The following is a 19588-nucleotide window of genomic DNA, read 5'->3' on the forward strand; positions in this document are numbered from 1 at the left end:
GAGGGAAGGTAGGAAAGGAGGGAGGAAAAGTGAGAGAGAGAGAAATTGACGTCAGTAGCTAAGGATTCCTGACTTGTTTTTTGTCAGAGAGAGGGACGGAGGGTAGGAAAGGAGGAGGGAGGGAGGGAGGGAAGGAGAGAGGGAGGAGGGGAGGAGGGAGGGAGGAAGGGAAGTTGGCTTCAGTAGTTAAGGATTCCTGGCTTGTTTTTGGCCTAAAGAGAGGGAGGGAGGGAAGGAGGGAGGGAGGGAGGGAAAGAGAGAGAGAGAGAGAAAGAATTTGGCGTCAGTAGCTAAGGAATCCTGACTTGTTTTTGGCCAAAGAGAGGAAGGGAAGGGAGAGAAGGGAGAGAGAGTGGGGAGAAAGGGAGGGAAAGAGAAAAAGAGAGAGAGGAGTCGGCACCAGTTACCTGATTCCTGTTTTGTTTGTTTGTTTGTATGTGTTTTGTTTTAATTTTTGTAGAGCCTAGTTATGGCATGCAAATCTACCGTTATATATAGATAGATAAATGTATATCTATCAGATGATCAGCTGTTCAAATATCGTGCGTATTATATATATATATATATATATATATATATATATATATATATATATATATATATATATATATATATATATATATATATATATATATATATATATATATATATATATATAATAGGAATATTGGGTCGGCCCTCGGACAATTTTAACAAACCGGCCGATTTTGTATTTGGAAAGGGACATAGACCAAAGAATGAGTGGCTTATTTGGGCATGTTTCGTAAATATATCAGTATTACCATCATCATCATTTAGGACCATCACCATTAAACATCATCACCATCACCGCCACCCCCATCATCATCAGCGTCATCAAACATAATCATCATCATCATCAAACATCATCACCACCATACCCATCATCACCACCACCACCATCATCATCACCAAACATCATCATAATCAATCATTAATCATCATGACCACCACCACCAAACTTCATCACCATCACCAATATCACCACCACCACCATCCCCATCATCATCATCATTACCAAACATCATCGTCATCATAATCAATCATTAATTATCACCAAGGATCATCGTCATCATAATCAGTCATTAATTATCACCACCATCAAACATCATCACCATCACCATCCCCATCCCCATCATCATCACCGCCATCCCCATCATCATCATCATCATCATAAAACCTCATCATTAAGTACTGTTCTCATTGCCGTTTCAATTACCGTCTCTATAAATGACTCCGGAAGAATACAGGAGTCTCCGGCACCCACGTGGGGGAAAGTAGACCACCGAGATGCTACGGTCAGCTGATCCCCTGGTAGACGAGCCGTTAAAAAAAAAATGATGATAATAAAAGACGGAAAATAAGAAGATAGAACTATTTATCGCCGTTCAGAGTGTAGCTTGTCGGTTCAGTTCGGCGGACTAAAGCATTTAATAATTTAATAACGTTTTATTTTCGAGGCGATTGTCTATTGTTTTCGTTTTTCTTTTCTTTTTTTTCTGTATGTATATCGCGTGTTGTGAAGCAGAGTTCGTTGTCGAAGTGAAGCGCCTATTTTAGAATGTTTGTTTTCTTGTATGTGATTTTTTTTTCTTCTTTCTTACTTTAAATATATATACATGCATGTATGTATATATATATCGCCTATAACGAAGCAGACATCAGTCAGTTCAATTTTTTTTATGTATATGTATATGTATTGTGTGTTGCGGAGCAGAGTTCGATCTGTCCAAACGAAGCGCCAATTTTAGATCGCGTTTTTTTTTTTTTTTTCACGTAATGTATATGTATCGCGTGTTGCGGAGCAGAGTTCGGTCGGTCACCTAGTTTCCTGCGAGCGCGCGTGTGTGTGTAAGTAAACAGGCAGGGAATTGTTACACAGTTATTATGGGGTGACGCGTTCGCCGCTGTTCCCGGTGCGGGTTCGTTGGCGAGGCCGATGAAGCGTCGAAGGGTTCACTCGGCGGGGAAATTTGGGCGGGAAATTTGAATTGGGTTCCGGTTGCGTTTGGGTTGGTTCTTTCTGTTCCTATTTTTTGTTTTTTGTTTTTCTTTTGTTTATTACTGATTTTCTTTTGTTTATTTTTTTATTATTTGAAGAGTGGCCATATAGGGGGTTTGTTAAGGTTTACCGAAGAAGCAACGTGGGTCAGTTTTTTTTTTCTCCTTTTTTTCTATCCATTAGGGGAGTGTTCATACGGTGTATTTTAAAGAGGATGTAAGTAACTTTGCTTACATATATGGCATTCTGCATTTACTCTTTTCCTCTTTTTAAGGAAAATTTTACATGAATTTATTCCTCTTTTTAAGGAAAATTTTCATGAATTTAACCCTGCTTGTATTCCTATTTTTATCCCAGTTTTCCCAGTACGTAGATATTTCTGTTGTTTGCGGGATATTTGCATTGTGATTTACACCTAAAAGGAAAATGATCGATTCATACTTGTCAAAATACTTTAATTCGTGAACTTTGAAAAGGTGTTCATTTTTTTTTTTTTGGGGGGGGGGGAGTGGCTTTTTTGATTGTCTTACGCGTTATCATTTTTTTTTTTTTTTTTTTTTTACTTTTGGGAATGGCTTATTTTGATTGTCTTACGCGTTAAAACACTAATTCGTGAACTTTGAATGGGTTTTCTTTTCTTTTCTTTTTTTTCTTTTTTTTTTTTTACTTTTGGGAGTGGCTTATTTAGATTGTCTTTCGCATTCAGACACTTTAATTCGTGAACTTTGAAAAGGTGTTCATTTTTTTTTCTTTTTTACATTTTGAGTGGCTTATTTTGATTGTCTTACACGTTGAAACACTTTAATTCGTGAACTTTGAATAGGTGTTTTTTTTTCACTTTTGGGAGTGGCTTATTTTGATTGTCTTAGGCGTTAAAACAGTAATTCGTGAACTTTGAATAGCTGTTATTTTTTCACTTTTGGAGTGGCTTATTTTGATTGTCTTACGCGTTCAAACACTTTAATTCGTGAACTCTGAATAGGTGTTCATTTTTTCACTTTTGGGAGTGGCTTATTTTGATTGTCTTCCGTTATTTTAGGAGTTTAAAGCAGGATGGTGAGGTAGGCCACGTGCAATCGGCCAGAAAGAGACTATTGGAAAAAAAAACGGAAATCACGTTATTTGCGGGTCGTTAACTTCGCTATTCGAGAGAGGAAAGAGAAAGAATAAAGATTGGTAAATAAGGTCGAAGTGAAAGAGTGTTGAAAAGAGATAGAGAAAGAAAGAAGAGGAAAAAATGGACTGAAGATGATTTGAAGTCGCGTTATTGAAAGTTGTGAGAACTTGGACAGAGAAAATATAGAAAAAAAATAGAGAGAAAAGAAAATAAGAGCAGAAAAAAAAGACCACTAGAAACAGGAATGGTCAAATAGAAACGAGAAGCCGTAGAGAGAAAAAAAAAGAAAGAGGGAGCAAAAGAAAGAAAGAGAAAAAGAGAGAGAAAGAGAGAGAGAGCGCGAGGAAAATAAAAAAAGATCGTCGAAAGAAAGAGAAAAAGAGAAAGAGAGAGAGAGCGAGGAAAATAATAAAAAAAGATCGTCGAAAAAAAAGCGGTTAAGCCATGGCATTGGGCGCGTTGACGACCTTCTTGGTGCTGGTCCGCTGGGGTCTGGCGGGCACCTTGACCGTGGGCGTCGGGAGCCTCAGCTGGCTGGTGTGGGGCGCCCTCCAGTGTGCCCTCGCCCCCGCCCACGCCTTCGTCCTCCTCTCGTCGTATCCAGGTGAGTTGGCGAGGGCGCGCGCGTGAGAGACCCAAAGGTGGGCGGTGGTCGGGTTGAGGTTGAGGTTGAGGCTGGCGGGCCGTGTGGATGGCCATGTGTGGATTGAGTCCCGATCCAGGGCCATGTGGATTGAGTCCCGATCCAGGGCCATGTGGATTGAGTCCCGATCCAGGGCCATGTGGGTTGAGTCCCGATCCAGGGCCATGTGGATTGAGTCCCGATCCAGGGCCATGTGGATTGAGTCCCGATCCAGGGCCGTGTGGATTGAGTCCCGATCCAGGGCCATGTGGATTGAGTCCCGATCCAGGGCCGTGTGGATTGAGTCCCGATCCAGGGCCATGTGGCAGGGCCATGTGGATTGAGTCCCGATCCAGGGCCATGTGGATGTCCATGTGGATTGAGTCCCGATCCAGGGCCATGTGGAAGGCCATGTGGATTGAGTCCCGATCCAGGGCCATGTGGATTGAGTCCCGATCCAGGGCCATGTGGATTGAGTCCCGATCCAGGGCCATGTGGATTGAGTCCCGATCCAGGGCCATGTGGATTGAGTCCCGATCCAGGGCCATGTGGATTGAGTCCCGATCCAGGGCCATGTGGATTGAGTCCCGATCCAGGGCCATGTGGATCGAGTCCCGATCCAGGGCCATGTGGATCGAGTCCCGATCCAGGGCCATGTGGATTGAGTCCCGATCCAGGGCCATGTGGATTGAGTCCCGATCCAGGGCCATGTGGATTGAGTCCCGATCCAGGGCCATGTGGATTGAGTCCCGATCCAGGGCCATGTGGATTGAGTCCCGATCCAGGGCCATGTGGATTGAGTCCCGATCCAGGGCCATGTGGATTGAGTCCCGATCCAGGGCCATGTGGATTGAGTCCCGATCCAGGGCCATGTGGATTGAGTCCCGATCCAGGGCCATGTGGATTGAGTCCCGATCCAGGGCCATGTGGATTGAGTCCCGATCCAGGGCCATGTGGATTGAGTCCCGATCCAGGGCCATGTGGATTGAGTCCCGATCCAGGGCCATGTGGATTGAGTCCCGATCCAGGGCCATGTGGATTGAGTCCCGATCCAGGGCCATGTGGATTGAGTCCCGATCCAGGGCCATGTGGATTGAGTCCCGATCCAGGGCCATGTGGATTGAGTCCCGATCCAGGGCCATGTGGATTGAGTCCCGATCCAGGGCCATGTGGATTGAGTCCCGATCCAGAGCCATGTGGATGTCCATGTGGATTGAGTCCTTGAGTCCCGATCCAGGGCTGGTTCGGCAGAGGCTCGGAGACGAGGAGGCACTGAAAACCTTTTTTTTTCCTCTCTCCCGACAGCGTACAGCCGCCAGTTCGAGGTGGGGACGCTCTACACCTACGTCTACGAGACCTCGGTGCTGCTGAACGAGCCCCAGGCGCTGCCGGTGTCCACGGCGAAGGATGTGGGTTTCCGCGTCGAGCTCTCGGCCGAGGTCACCCCCGTGTGGCAGCACCCCGGCAACGCCCACGAGCAGATCCTGCAGCTTACGGTGAATTGACGGTTTTTTGCTTTTTTATTTTATTATTTTTTTATTTTTTTTTATTATTTTTTTTTTTTAGATATCACTATTTTGCTTGTAATCTCTTTTTATTATTAGTAGTAGTAGCATTATTACTATTATTTGTATGAGTATTAGTACTTTTACTATTTTAATTTGTAGGTTTTTTTCTTCTTTCTTTTTTTTTAGATGTCACTATTTTGCTTGTATACTTTTTTTTATTAGTAGTAGCATTATTACTATTATTTGTATGAGTATTAGTACTTTTACTAATATTTTTACAATCATTGTTATTTCTACCAATTTGGTTATTATAAGTATTATTATTACTATTACAATTACTACTACTATTACTATTACAATTACTACTACTATTACTATTAGTATTACTATTACTATTAGTATTACTATTACTATTACTATTACTATGATCATGACCGTTTCCTAACCCTCCCTCCCTCCCTTCTGCAGATCGTGGCCCCCAAGCTCTCGGTGAAGTCCCGCCAGGGGCCGACCCCGGGGGACTTCGCACACAAATCGTCCAAGCTGGAACAGTACACGCTGCACCCGGTCTTCCTGCATTGGAACAGCGGCCAGGTCGGGAAGGTGCACCACTTCGAGGGGGAGGAGGCTTCGCTGCTCAATGTGATGAAGGGCATCTCCAGTCTGTTGCAGGTGGGTTGGGGGTGGGGTTGGGGTGGGGTTGGGGTAGGGTTGGGTTGGGTTGGAGGTGGGATGGGGTTGGAGGGGGTTGGGTGGGTTGGGTGGGGTGGTTTCGGTCGGGGGGGGGGGGAGGTTGGTTTCGGTCGGGTGGGGTTGAGGTGGGATGGTTTCGGTCGGGTTGGGTTGGGGTGGGATGGTTTCGGTCTAGTGGGGTTGGGGTGGGATGGTTTTGGTCGGGTGGGGTTGGGGTGGGTTGGTTTCGGTCGGGTGGGGTTGGGGTGGGTTGGTTTCGGTCGGGTGGGGTTGGGGTGGGTCTGGTGGGCTGGTTGGGTGTATCCAGTCTGTTGCAGATGGGTGGGTTGGGTGGGTTGGTTTCGGTCGGGTGGGGTTGGGTGAGTTAGTGGTGTTGGTTGGGGGGTTGGGTGGGTTGGTTTCGGTCGGATGGGGTTGGGTGGGTTGGTTTCGGTCGGGTGGGGTTGGGGTGGGATGATTTCGGTTGGGTGGGGTTGGGTGGGTTGGTTTCGGTCGGGTGGGGTTGGGGTGGGATAGTATTGGTCGGGTGGGGTTGGGGTGGGATGGTTTCCGTCGGGTGGGGTTGGGGTGGGTTGGGTGGGTTTGGTTTCGGTCGGATGGGGTTGGGTGTGTTAGTGGTGTTGGTTGGGGTCAAGTGGGTTGGGGTGGGTCTGGTGGGCTGGTTGGGTCTATCCAGTCTGTTGCAGTTGGGTGGGTTGGGTGGGATGGTATCGGTCGGGTGGGGTTAGGGTGGGATGGTATCGGTTGGGTGGGATGGTTCCGGTTGGGTGGGGTTGGGGTGGGTTAGGATGGTATTGGTCGGGTGGGGTGGGGGTGGGTTGGGTGGGATGGTTTCAGACGGGTGGGGTTGGGTGTGTTAGTGGTGTTGGTTGGGGTCAAGTGGGTTGGGGTGGGTCTGGTGGGCTGGTTGGGTCTATCCAGTCTGTTGCAGTTGGGTGGGCTGGGATGGGTCTGGTGGGCTGTATGGGACCTTGTGTATGAGGAGAAAGGGATTCGGAGGGAATTATGAAAAGAAGAAATAGACAGTCCATGCTATACTAGTAGGATAAGCATGAACTTGTAATTGAAATGCATGTTTGTGCTTTTTTTTTTTTCTTTTTTTCTTTTTTTTTTCTTTTTTTTCGTTCTCCTTGACCTGTTTTTTCACATATCCAAACAGCATCAGCTAAAGAATGTGAAGCAGAGAGAGATGGATTCGTCCGGAAAATGTGAAGTGACCTACAACATGGTTGACCCGACTCATGTCACTAAGTTGAAACGGAATTGCAAAAACGTCATTCCCGTACAGTTCTTCAACCAGACCAATAAGGTATGTGGGGGGAAGTTCCGAGATTCTTGATGCTTTCTTCCTGTGCTTTTGGCTTTTATTTTTATTTATTTATTTATTTATTTATTTTATTCATTTATTATTATTATTTTTTTTTTATTCTTTTTCTTAATGTAAAGCTAAGGGTCAGACAAACTGAGTGATTATTGCGATATTGGTCAAGCTGAGGCACATTATCTGACAGATTAGGGGAGCCAGATCAAAAGCATTCCATGTCCAGCTTACGCAAATAATCAAATCATCTGTAGTCTGACAGCGGTTCACAAAATGGGTAGTAATTACCCCTATGGTGGTAATTAAGCAGATTCTCAGCATAATGAGACTGCTTCTGAAAGTTACAGTTCTTCGGTGTAGAGTGATAGATAAAGATGATAAGTAAAGGAATAAGTGAATGACCAAATAGATGAAAAAATTGATAATACAAATGTGAATGTACTCATATATTAATATTAGATTCATTTTTTACACATAAAATGCTTGAAAAACTAGGCATTTCAATATGCTGAAGAATAATGGGATCATTGTAATGGTGATTCATCAATATACTGCCGAGGTAATGGTAATAGAAAGTCTGAGAACCACTGGTCTGTGAATAATGTCGTGCAATATTAATGCCAGAAAAGATATTTTGAAACCAGCTTAGATCCACCAAGCCTAGAGAAGTGTCGCTTGTAATATAACCCAATTGACAAAGTAAACGGCCAGGATCACAGCAACGTCGGGGCTTTCTTCTCCTTTCTCCTCGTCATTTTCTTTCCCCGTCCTCTTGCTCTCTTTTTTATATACGTTTTTTTCCTTTTGTGTCTTATTTCTATCCTGTTTGGAAAGGCATTTTACTATTTCAGTGTCTTCTAAAATATAGTGACGAGATATATTTTATTTTATTGAAAGAAAATTAAAATGATTGTGACAGTTATGATAACCATTGTCCTAACCAGTCCTTCTTACTAACAACACACCCCAACCTTTGTAGGTCCTCGGTGCTGTGATTGACAGTCACGCGACTGCTTCATACGTGCTAAACCCGGATGACAAAATCATCGAGAAAGCTACCTCTATGGAGACCCACTTCCTGCGAGTGGAGGCACGGAAGCAGTCAGGCGCAGAGGTGATGAGCAAGCAGAACCTCCAACTCAAGAGTAAGCTGATAATTTCTCTCTCTTATCTTCTTGTCTCTTTTCTCTCTCTCTCTTTCTCTCTTTCTCTTTCTCTTTCTCTTTCTCTTTCTCTCCTCTCCTCTCCTCTCCTCTCCTCTCCTCTCCTCTCCTCTCCTCTCCTCTCCTCTCCTCTCCTCTCCTCTCCTCTCCTCTCCTCTCCTCTCCTCTCCTCTCCTCTCCTCTCCTCTCCTCTCCTCTCCTCTCCTCTCCTCTCCTCTCCTCTCCTCTCCTCTCCCTCTCCCTCTCCCTCTCATCCCTTTTCTTCTCTCTCTCCTCTCTTCTCTTCTCTTCTCTTCTCTATATTGTTAGGTTTGTGAATTGATTTCAGCTGTGTGTGTGCTTATATGATTTGTTCTTGGATTTCATCAAAATCTAGTTATTCAAGTAACTCTAGAAATAAAGTGAGATAAGGAGATAAGATACATATTTTACTTCCACTCTTCACATTATATATTGATAGATTGATTGTTAGATTTGCATATAGAAATTTTTTAATGAACGATTTATTCCAGGTCGCAGCAAGGTTAACAGCCCCAAATACCCAGGAAACACAGCTGCCGAAGCATTACGATCCATTGCCAAGAAGTTGAAGAAATCAATCGTCACAGAGCAACTCACAACTAATCCTGAGGCAAAGGAGTGTATTTCATGCAAATCGGTGAGTGGCTTGTTTTTGTTACCTTGAGGAAATATTGGAAATCGGTAGATCCTTTCTGTGAACCGAATTAAAACGGCATTTGATCAGATCCTCCTTCAAGGAATAGTAATACATACTTCGATAGTCATTATGGAAATAATGATAATGATTCCGATTTTGCTAATGACAATGATAACAGTGATAATGGTAAGAAAACTAAGAATGATAGTAATAAAACTGCATTCCACATCACCTTTATCCAATGATTTACTACAATTGGTTAATTTTATTAATAAGACCTTTAATTTCTTATCATTTTTGTATTGATTTAAACTCATCTTATATTATATAGGATTCATATATGATTCATATATAATAAATATTTTTTTCCATCCTGCAGTTGAAGGCATTGATCAGCAGCTTCTACAACACTCTAAGTCCGAAGAACCTGGGCACGCAAGGCTCGGCCATCGCTTTTGTGAGGCTGCTAAGGAAAGTGCGTGAGAGTGACCTGGATACCATCAAGGCGATACTCAAGGATAAGAAGAATGCCAAGATTATGTGAGTTTATTAATACGTGTTGCTGAAGATTTAGAAAAAGAGAGAGACACAGAGAGAGGATGAATATTGAATGTGTGCGCGTGACTTTTCCCATTATTATTTTTATTGTATTGTCATATGTTGTTTGGTTTTCTCAGATTGGGTTGAGTTATATAGAAAGAAACATTTATTTTTTTGTTTTTTGTTAGAGACTTTGGTTATTTCGCTGTTTTATTACTTGTTTTATATATTTATATTTTTCTTATATTTAATTTTGATTGTCCTTTGTTTTTCATTTTCCTTCTTTTGTCAGTCCTATATCTGTGTTGTTGCTTTATATTATTTTCTACAGTATTTATTTTTATTAGTAGTATTATTGGTATTATTAACGTCACCTTCACCAAAGAGGTTATGTTTTTAGTAGTGTTGGTTTGTTAGTTTGTTTGTTCATTGGCTAGCAGGATAACTTAAAAAGTTATGAACAGATTTTTATGACATTTTACCAAAGGTGTGTCTAAGCTCAACTTAGATGCCAATAAATTTTGGTGTTGATCCGGATCATGAGCCAAATCCAGGAATCTTTTTAAGGATTCATTAGCATTTTGAGATAGGGACAACTTAAATGTTTGGGTGTTAAATTTATAATTATTGATTTGTATTTTTATAATTATTTATTATTCAAATATGAATATTTTTATTGCATCAGAAACCTTATTGTTTTGGCTGAAGTATGCACCCCCTGAGTACTTCTAGTTATAATTGAAATAAAAGAATTGAATATTTATAAGATATGGGGAGAGAGATTTATTGCCAAGTCAAGAAATATTTACTTTGTTCATTTAATATTAAATCACACCTTTTAAGATTTGCAAAAGTATGACTTAAAATCAGAAAAAGAATATATTTTGATAAACCCCACCACAGGCCACAGCTCCTCGACATCTTGGCAGCAGCACAGACGATTCCCTCGCACAAGGCCGCCATGTCCGTGCTCAACTTTGGTGGTCCGATTGACAACCCCGAGAGGTACCTGTTGAGTCTCTCCTTAGCGACGCATCCTTCTGAGTTCATCCTGCAAGGTGAGTGGCATGCGTTGTGGTTCTTGGGAGGGTTTATACTTTTTTATAAGATGTGGATGAGAGTTAATGAAACCGCCACTCAAATTTTCAAATTGTGAAGTCCTGTTAATTCTAGTATTGAAATATTAGTTTACATGTGATGTCATTTTTTTTATTCATTTATTTATTTATTTTTCTTTTTTTTTCACTCTTCTTGGTATGTGATTCATGAGTGTCTTCCTAAGTTACTTTTAGACCTGTTAACTTTTTAATTTAAAACTATTTGTTTCTTTTTTAATCATATCGTAAGTACAAAGAAAATTTGTTAGAAAAGTAAACAAACTGTGATACTTGATTGTGTGTTTTTATTCTGTTTTCAGATTTAATTAAACTTGCAAAGAAGGGTCTCAATAATGACAAGCTGTATGAGACTCTTGTCCTAACTATAGCATCTGTCAGCCACACTTTCTGCAAAGTTTCCAACAATTGCAAAAAGCCTGTAAGTGTAAATGTTCCTTTTTCTGTCTGTCTTCGTTCTTCATTGCTCATTAACTGGGAAGTTATCTTTTTTATGACAGTTAATATCTCTCATTAGTAATTATCCATTTGTACATGCAATGATATGCGCATGCTTAGTTAAGTTGGTATGTGTAGAAGAGATGGAGAGGACTATCATAAAGAACTGAATATTTGTGTTCTATGTAATGGGGAAACTGGAGTGGAAAGAAAATTTACAAAATTGAACATCTACTGTATTTTGCATATTCAGTTATCTACTTAAAGTAGTCTTGGTAACAGTGTTCTTCACTACTCATCATGAAAGAGGATGGATACTATTATAAAAATGGTAAAAATTAGTGTAGAACCAAGTGTTCATACTTGTAGTTTGTTTTAACCACTTTCCCTTATTCAGAGGATTTCAAAATCAAGTATCACTTTGATCTAGAAATAATGGTATATCTAGCTCAAAATCCACTAACATAAAGGGTTTCCTAAGAAAGGTCATGATATTGTGGCATATTTCATGTGTTTAGTTTGACGTGAGATTTGATTCAGGATCTGGTTGTCAGTTTGAATTATCACCTTTATGGGCTATGTATTAGAAAATTATCCGGGTTCCCTCTTCTCTTCTCTCGTAACATAAGAGTTTAATCAAGAAGACATAAACTGTTAATGCATTGACTGATATGTTAAAATACTCTTCCAGATTATTACTGATGTCCAGGAGTTTATAACAAGTAAGTTGGAAAACTGCAAGAGTGAAGACTGTCAGCTGATTTACATCCGTGCTCTTAAGAACTTCAGGAAAGCAGATACAATGGAGACCCTCCTGAAGTATGCAGAGGGCAAAGCACGCAAACCAGCAATATATGCAACAAGAGCATTGCAAACTATGCCTAGTAGTTACATAACAGAAAAGGTAATGGGTGAAAACATTCTTTGCTGCTTTAAACTGTTGTTGAGATGTTGCATTTTCGAAAGTACATTATTTCAGTAGAAAGGAAACCAAATATTGCAGGAGAATATATTATAAGGGAAATAACACTGACCCTTATCTCCAAACAGATCCTGAAGAGTCTAGAGCGAGTCTTCTTGGAACTAAATAGGCAGCACGACACTAGCGTTCGAGCCATGGCAGCAGACATCATCTTGCAGCATCAGCCCAGTGAGGAATTCCTTAAGGCTCTGTTCCATGTCATGACCTCACATGAAACCAGAGAGCTGAACACCCTCTTGCTGGGGAGAGTTTCCGACTTAGCCAGAAAGGACGAACACTTGCAGAAGGTGGGTTGTTAGGTTTTGTCTTGATTCCATGTTTTGTTGTCTTTTTTTATGTTTTTCAGTATTTATATATTGTATTTTCCTTTTCTTTTTCTTTCATTAGAATGATATTTGAACATTTATTTTAACCCCCCTTTTTTCCTGTGAATTGACATGCTAACTTTCTCAAATTTCCATTTGTTCTTACAGTTACTGAAGACTGTGCTAAAGACCTCAACTTTTAACAATTACCACATCCATGGTCAAGGAGGATTGTCATCGGCATTTTCAAGAATGCTTGCTGAGGACAAAAGTGCCAACTCCTCCTTCAGCAACATGCTCGAAATCAATGGGGGACTACTCAAGAGGTCTACAGTCGATGTCTTTGTGAATACTGATGACTCTCAGATGAGGCTTCTTTCTGTAAGTAGTTGGGCCTGAGAATTCCTGAATACTAGTTTATGCTTGAGTATTTTGGAAATTAAAAATCTTCATCAAGGTTTAGAAGAGATACTTATGATACATCCATATCCATTTATAATGTAATTACCATTTGTTGTACCAAAAGAAGGGACTAGGAAAATTTTGCATCTAAGCATTTGTAACTTCAAGTGAAGACGCTGGTTCTTACTACTCTTTTTCAATACCCAATCCTAACCTACTTCTTTTTTCTCTCCCTTAGATTGGCATTTTCGCAGGTGGACTTTCTGTTTTTGGAGGAGAGGATGCAGTCGATGATGGAGAGGAAGCCAATGCTGGTATCGAGATGACCTTGATGGACACACAGCTTCGACCATTTGTGTTCTTCACTGGCCAAGGGGAGCTCATGGGACATGTATGGGCTGGCACAGGGTCAGAGAAAACCACTGCGCTCCAGGTACAGCCATGTGCTTTTTCTTTTACTTTAAACAGAAAGAAGGGGAGTACCTCTTTGGAAAGAATTTGACAATGAAGTTTTCCCTTATGTAAAAGCTGTGGCTTGATGTTAGTTGACATCTCTTTGGAGATTTATAATACTATTTATTATGGATAGGCATTAAAATGTGATGGAAGATAGATTGATAGAATTTAAATCAATCTTGAAATAAGAAACTTTTAGAAATGCTTAAAATCCATTGATGTATTTTTTTCTTCTTGTATATGGATGCAATATGAAGGGCAGGTAATTTAACAAAAGTGAGTACAAAATGAGGCAGCATTTTAGATACCAACATTCTATACAAATTTCATGACTACGTTATATGACTACTTTTTATGTAATAGCAGATATTGGCATTTATAAAGTAGTAATAGTTCTATTTTACTGTTAAATATATTTCTTTATGCATTTGGTTTCATAGATTTTAAAGGTAATGTATTTTCCGCTCCATAAAGCCTAACAGGGTCACTAATTACTGATTTTCTTCTCAGGGCTCCTTGTTACTCCAAGACCACCTCCAGATTGTCCCCCTACAGAATGGTTTTAATGCCGAACTCCTCCTCAATGGTGCCATATCGTATGACTTTTCTGGCCAAGTACAAGTGTCTCTCTGGAATAGAAATGCCCACAGTCTAGTAGAAGTTGGGTGAGTTAGTTATTGTTGATGTTGCATTACTGTGATGTGTTTAATACTCATTCATAAGAAAGCTGAAGGAAGTGAAAATGAATACTTTACATGTGTTTTATTTCATTATTTTTTCATGATTTAGAATTTTATTTTTAAATTGGGGGATAGGGAATGAGGAATTCTGGAATTTGAGCATGTTGTTTACAGCAACTTGTATATTACTTTTTTCCTTTTTAGTAATCTTTTCCATAAGTTGTATTACATGATATGCATAAGTCATAAACATTACTTATTAAGTATTAAAGAAATGCAGAGAATAATATTTATTTGATATTTATAATATTTGTTTAATATTTATAATATTTATTTAATATTTATAATATTTATTTAATATTTATAATATTTATTTAATATTTATAATATTTATTTAATATTTATAATATTTATTTAATATTTATAATATTCATTTAATATTTATAATATTTATTTAATATTTATGATATTTATTTAATATTTATAATATTTATTTAATATTTATAATATTTATTTAATATTTATAATATTTATTTAATATTTATAATATTTATTTAATATTTATAATATTTATTTAATATTTATAATATTTATTTAATATTTATAATATTTATTTAATATTTATAATATTTATTTAGAATAATGTTTATTTACTGTTATGCCTTGAAATCAAAAATATTTACTAAAGTGAAAAACCCGCATTGCTTGCAGGGCTGCTATGATTGTCCAGGGCGTAGCCAGAGTTGACAGCTCCTTCGTGCAGACTCTCATTGAGTTTAACTCGGGAGGACAGACACAGCTGAACTTCGTCACAGACCTCGAGTTCTATGACGAAGTGATTATGTGTTTACAAATGGTAGGTTTTTCATTGAGGTTGTCTGGTGAGGTCCAGAGTTGTAGGGTAATGATCATTATGTTCATAGTGGTATGAAATAGATGTATAGTTTTAATATTTGATTTTGTGTTGCTCTTGGATTGGTTATGTCAGTGGTTTCCAAACATTTTTTGGTCGTTACCTATTTTTCATACGTAATTCTTGTCCATAGCCCACCACCAAGCATAACCCATAATTATAGTGACTTTCTGCAGTCCTACTACATTCATTAACTTAATAGGAAAAACGCTCTTGGAAATCATGTAATTCTATTGATTCCATTGTTATTTTTTCTTTTCTCGCATATTAATAATGAAATTTGTAACTTGCCTCTGCTGAATCCCATATAACATTTGAATTGGTACTAAAGAAGTAACATAATGCATATAAATAGTGTCCATACTAAGATCTAGCAATTAATGGCATTATTACATAAAGCTGTTTCAAATTATAAAAAAAAAAAAATTAAACCTTAGAATTATGTTAAGATTGAATTATTTACTTGACTAATACATCTCAATGACTTGTTATATGTCAAAGAACGTATAATCAGATAAAAAAGGGTAATGTAAGGGACGTTTTACTCATGTGTCTGACAGAAAGGCGTTGCACAAATTTGCACTGAATTTGTAAGTTCCCTACACTGGCTTCCTACCAACAAGACTCCTTTTGTTTTCTGTATACATTTCCTCCGATTATGGCCCCCAACATTCTGTTACATGGCCCCCAGTTTGGGAGCCACTGGCTGATCAACCACCTTTGAAAACTGAATTAATGCTAAATGTGGACTCTTCTCTTCATTCCAGGTGCAACCCAACTTTGAGGTTGTGAACAACGTACGAAAGCTCGAGCGCATTCCTGGAAGCAATTATGTGTTGCGTAAATACAAGAAAAATACATCTCCTGTTCCCGGTAAAACATATGTAATGAATAAGAAAAATACCGAACTATGTAATAAGATGTTTAATAAATAGATTGATATATATTTTTTTAACTAGCTTATTTAGATGCTGTATCAGTCATAGGATAAAAGAATCATTGGTTTTGATTTTTTTTTTTTTTTTCTCTCTCGTTTTTAAAAAGACCTAGATAGTATACCAGAACAAATGAAAAATGCCATTGAACAAAGTCAGTTACAATGAACTGTCAGATTTGACAAAAGATAGGGAATACATATTTTAATATTTACAAACTGAATGTATGATACTCATTCCACCATAAAGAAAAGATTACATAAGAGAACATTGTTAATTCTTTTTTGTGATTTATACATCCTCTGACAAAGAATTATTTAAAGAATTGCCAGTAGCTTAGAATTCACCTTTGGTGCCTTTTATACCGTTGTAGACATGTCTTCTACCTCGCCTACTACTGTTGTGTCTTGTAGACATAATATGGAGTCAGATACACAAGGTCACAGTGATGAGAGTATGTGTAGATAGGTATATTTTTCTTTATACAGTGGGCTTTAAACTCGTGTCGTTATTAAGAGCGTTTTTGTGGGCATAAAGGAAGGAAGGACCAATCATTCATCTTTTTCAGTGGCATGGTTGTCTTTCCTTCCTCCTCTTTTTTAAGGATTGTTATGACTACATTTATTTTTATTTTGTAATCATGTATAGTAAGAAAAAAAAGGAAAATACAGGACTAATTTTTCCCAGGTATTTTTAAAAGTAATTTTAAACTGGAAAGGCTATCAGTGCTAGGAGACAGTGCAAGGTATGCGCCGTAAACCATTTCCAATTTTCCTTGAGACATTCCCGTAGCATTTGGTGCATTCTCATCGACCGAACATTCTCAGAACTGGTGATATTAAGTCATGTTGTGCTTTCAGATGGTTGCTCACACAGACAGGTTGCAGTTTTGTAGGTTTTTGTATTACCTGTTTGCTAAAGATTTCCCCTTTTTCCCCTATGGATACAAGTGTGAAATACTATTTTTTTATTGTATTTTCTTTATTTTTTTTAAATTATTATTATTATTAAAATTTTTAAAGTATGCCAGAAGTATTTTTGGGCGATACTCGAGTAAGAAAGTGATGATGATAATGGCAAAATAACTTCTTTTACAGGATGACATTTAGACGTTGGTGATAAACCTATTGTGATGTTAACATTAGATTACACTTCTACCTAGATAACTGTAATAAAAATAAACTACAGTGTGTGTGGGCATTTCATTATATCGTTTTCTACTCTTTGTCACACTTTGTAGAAGGCACTGCTCATTATAGTTGTATTTAAATGCAGCTATTCTTTATATATATATAAATATATATATATATATATATATATATATATATATATATATATATATATATATATATATATATATATATATATATATATATATATATATATATATATAAAATATGAAAGCAACATTATGAACTGATATACACAATTAATTAAACAGCAAAAAGTATGCATTTCCCTCAAGTTAAACCATTGTGGGACAGACTGTGATAATATGCTAATACTGTTGATCGTAAAGACCCTGTTTCAGCCTGGTAATTAGTAATCTTCATCGAAATATATATTTTTGAAGGTCGAAAGCCGTTGTAGTATGATGAAAAAGGCGTTACTTATCACAAACCTGTTGTATTCTCTTAACATATTGTTTATATAATGAGTGATTTACTTTGTCCATTAAGTTATTGGATGCACAATTTGATATTTTTATGGTTATTTAAATTTTCATCTTGCTTGCTTGTTATGTTTCTTTTTTTTTCATGAGTTAAAAAAATGACTGTGCCAATATTTTGCATGTCTTTTTCAGATGTTTTTTAATCCTTTTTTTATGGTTATTTTGTATATATGTGATTACCAAATCCAAGAAATAAAAATTACTCTTATTAAGCCTTGTTATATTGTAATTTCTTGTACTACTTATATATTGTTATATGAGTTCACATGTATATTTTTTCTTTTAATAAAGTAATTTAGGTAAGAAGCCCTTTATTTAAACCCCACAAAGAAGTTTATGAAAGATTAAGGGAAAAAAAATTGTTTTAACAAAGATTGAATCAAATATTCCATTTATATTAATATTTTCTCCATATAGTGTTATCAAATTATCCAAAGTGCAAATTATCCAACCTTTTTATCAGAGGCATCACTTGGGGGGGTCTAGGGGACTATTGCACCCCCCCACCCCCTCAAGACTGATATCCCCCTCAAGTTCTGGCTCCCCGGGACCCCCCCACCCCCCGGTAAGGGCAACACCCCCAAGATATTTTCCCCCGAATGACCTTTATAGCTCGGGTCATAGTTTAAAAATGCTCCTAGAATAGTTCATTTTTTTCAAATAAATTTCCAGGAAGGTGGAAAAAGCTGAAATGACGCCCCTGGTTATTATGCCAGCGCCCCCCACCCACCCCTACCCCAATTCCTTTCTAGTAATTAGTAATAATAATGAAAACATAATGATAATGATGGTAGTAATGATCATGATAAGGATTTTTGTTACCATATAATTACAATATCTATTTATAATGTTAATATGTTTTTTATTGTTAAGATGATAACTTTTATCATTGATATTGGTATTGCCATGCATTTTATTATTATTATCTTATTGACTTTATTATTTATTCTCCATTTTTTTATGATTTGTATCTATATTGTACAGTATTTACAACTTTTACAATTATCGTCATGTTTATCAAAACTTTTGAATGTAATATTTATCTTCTATGAAATAATAATAATAATAATAATGATAATAATAACAATAATAATAATATTAATGATGATGATGATGATAATGATAATGATAATGATAATGATAATGATAATGATAATATTTCAGTATAATAATATTAATATTAATAATAATAATATAATATTGTAATATTTATCTTCTGTTAATTAAGCTGTTTTACTGATTTGTTTTAAGCTGTTTCATAAATCCATTTGATTAATATTTATTGATTGTACTTTTCATGTTCATTTTAAGCTCGTAATTTCTAATTAATTCCAAGCATTACTTCTCTATTTCATTTTTTTTTTTATTCTCGCTGTATTGTTATCTTTCTCCTTTAGTTTGTTTATATTAAAATGTTCTCTTAACATCCATTAATTTCGTGTCCATAAGGCTTTGCTTATTTATTATTATTTATTTATTTATTATTATTTATTTGCTTTGTGTGTCATTTGTAGAAAGAAGTTCAATAATGCATTGTGTGGGACAGATATAATAAAGTGCAAAAAGAAAGAAAGAGAGAGAGAGAGAGAGAGAGAGAGAGAGAGAGAAAGAGAAAGAGAAAGAGAAAGAGAAAGAGAAAGAGAAAGTAAGAGAAAGAGAAAGTAAGAGTAAGCAAGAGTAAGAGTAAGCAAGAGTAAGAGAAAGTAAGAGTAAGAATAAGAGTAAGAGAAAGTAAGAGTAAGTGAAAGTAAGAGTAAGAGAAAGTAAGAGTAAGAGAAAGTAAGAGAAAGTAGGAGTAAGAGAAAGTAAGAGTAAGAGTAAGTAAAAGTAAGAGTAAGAGTAAGTAAGAGTAAGAGAAAGTAAGAGTAAGAGTAAGAGAAAGTAAGAGTAAGAGAAAGTAAGAGTAAGAGAAAGTAAGAGTAAGAGAAAGTAAGAGTAAGAGAAAGTAAGAGTAAGAGAAAGTAAGAGTAAGAGAAAGTAAGAGTAAGAGAAAGTAAGAGTAAGAGAAAGTAAGAGTAAGAGAAAGTAAGAGTAAGAGAAAGTAAGAG

The 19588-nt window shown here is 37.5% G+C and overlaps 1 protein-coding gene across 1 annotated transcript; it reads left to right on the forward strand.

Moving 5' to 3' along the window:
- The first annotated feature begins 3540 nt into the window (after positions 1 to 3540).
- Mtp (microsomal triacylglycerol transfer protein) lies at positions 3541 to 17843 on the forward strand. Its single transcript, XM_070126903.1, has 16 exons — positions 3541 to 3741; positions 5065 to 5255; positions 5736 to 5939; positions 7120 to 7269; positions 8261 to 8426; positions 8957 to 9102; positions 9482 to 9642; positions 10546 to 10700; positions 11060 to 11178; positions 11887 to 12099; positions 12246 to 12464; positions 12651 to 12863; positions 13123 to 13317; positions 13851 to 14005; positions 14732 to 14876; positions 15701 to 17843. The coding sequence occupies exons 1-16, from the start codon at positions 3582 to 3584 to the stop codon at positions 15866 to 15868; spliced, it is 2760 nt and encodes a 919-aa protein (XP_069983004.1). The 5' UTR covers positions 3541 to 3581; the 3' UTR covers positions 15869 to 17843.
- The last annotated feature ends 1745 nt before the right edge of the window (positions 17844 to 19588 follow it).

This window comes from Penaeus vannamei, chromosome 11 (genome assembly GCF_042767895.1).
Source record: "Penaeus vannamei isolate JL-2024 chromosome 11, ASM4276789v1, whole genome shotgun sequence".
NCBI classification, from domain to species: Eukaryota; Metazoa; Arthropoda; class Malacostraca; order Decapoda; family Penaeidae; genus Penaeus; species Penaeus vannamei.

What these genes read in the sequence shown, in the direction of transcription:
- Mtp (XM_070126903.1), top strand. Translation starts at nt 3,582, where the DNA reads ATGGCATTGGGCGCGTTGACGACCTTCTTGGTGCTGGTCCGCTGGGGT. An exon ending in AGCAGATCCTGCAGCTTACG is followed by an intron (nt 5,256 to 5,735) that starts GTGAATTGACGG and finishes TCCCTTCTGCAG; the next exon opens with ATCGTGGCCCCCAAGCTCTC. An exon ending in TCTTCAACCAGACCAATAAG is followed by an intron (nt 7,270 to 8,260) that starts GTATGTGGGGGG and finishes CAACCTTTGTAG; the next exon opens with GTCCTCGGTGCTGTGATTGA.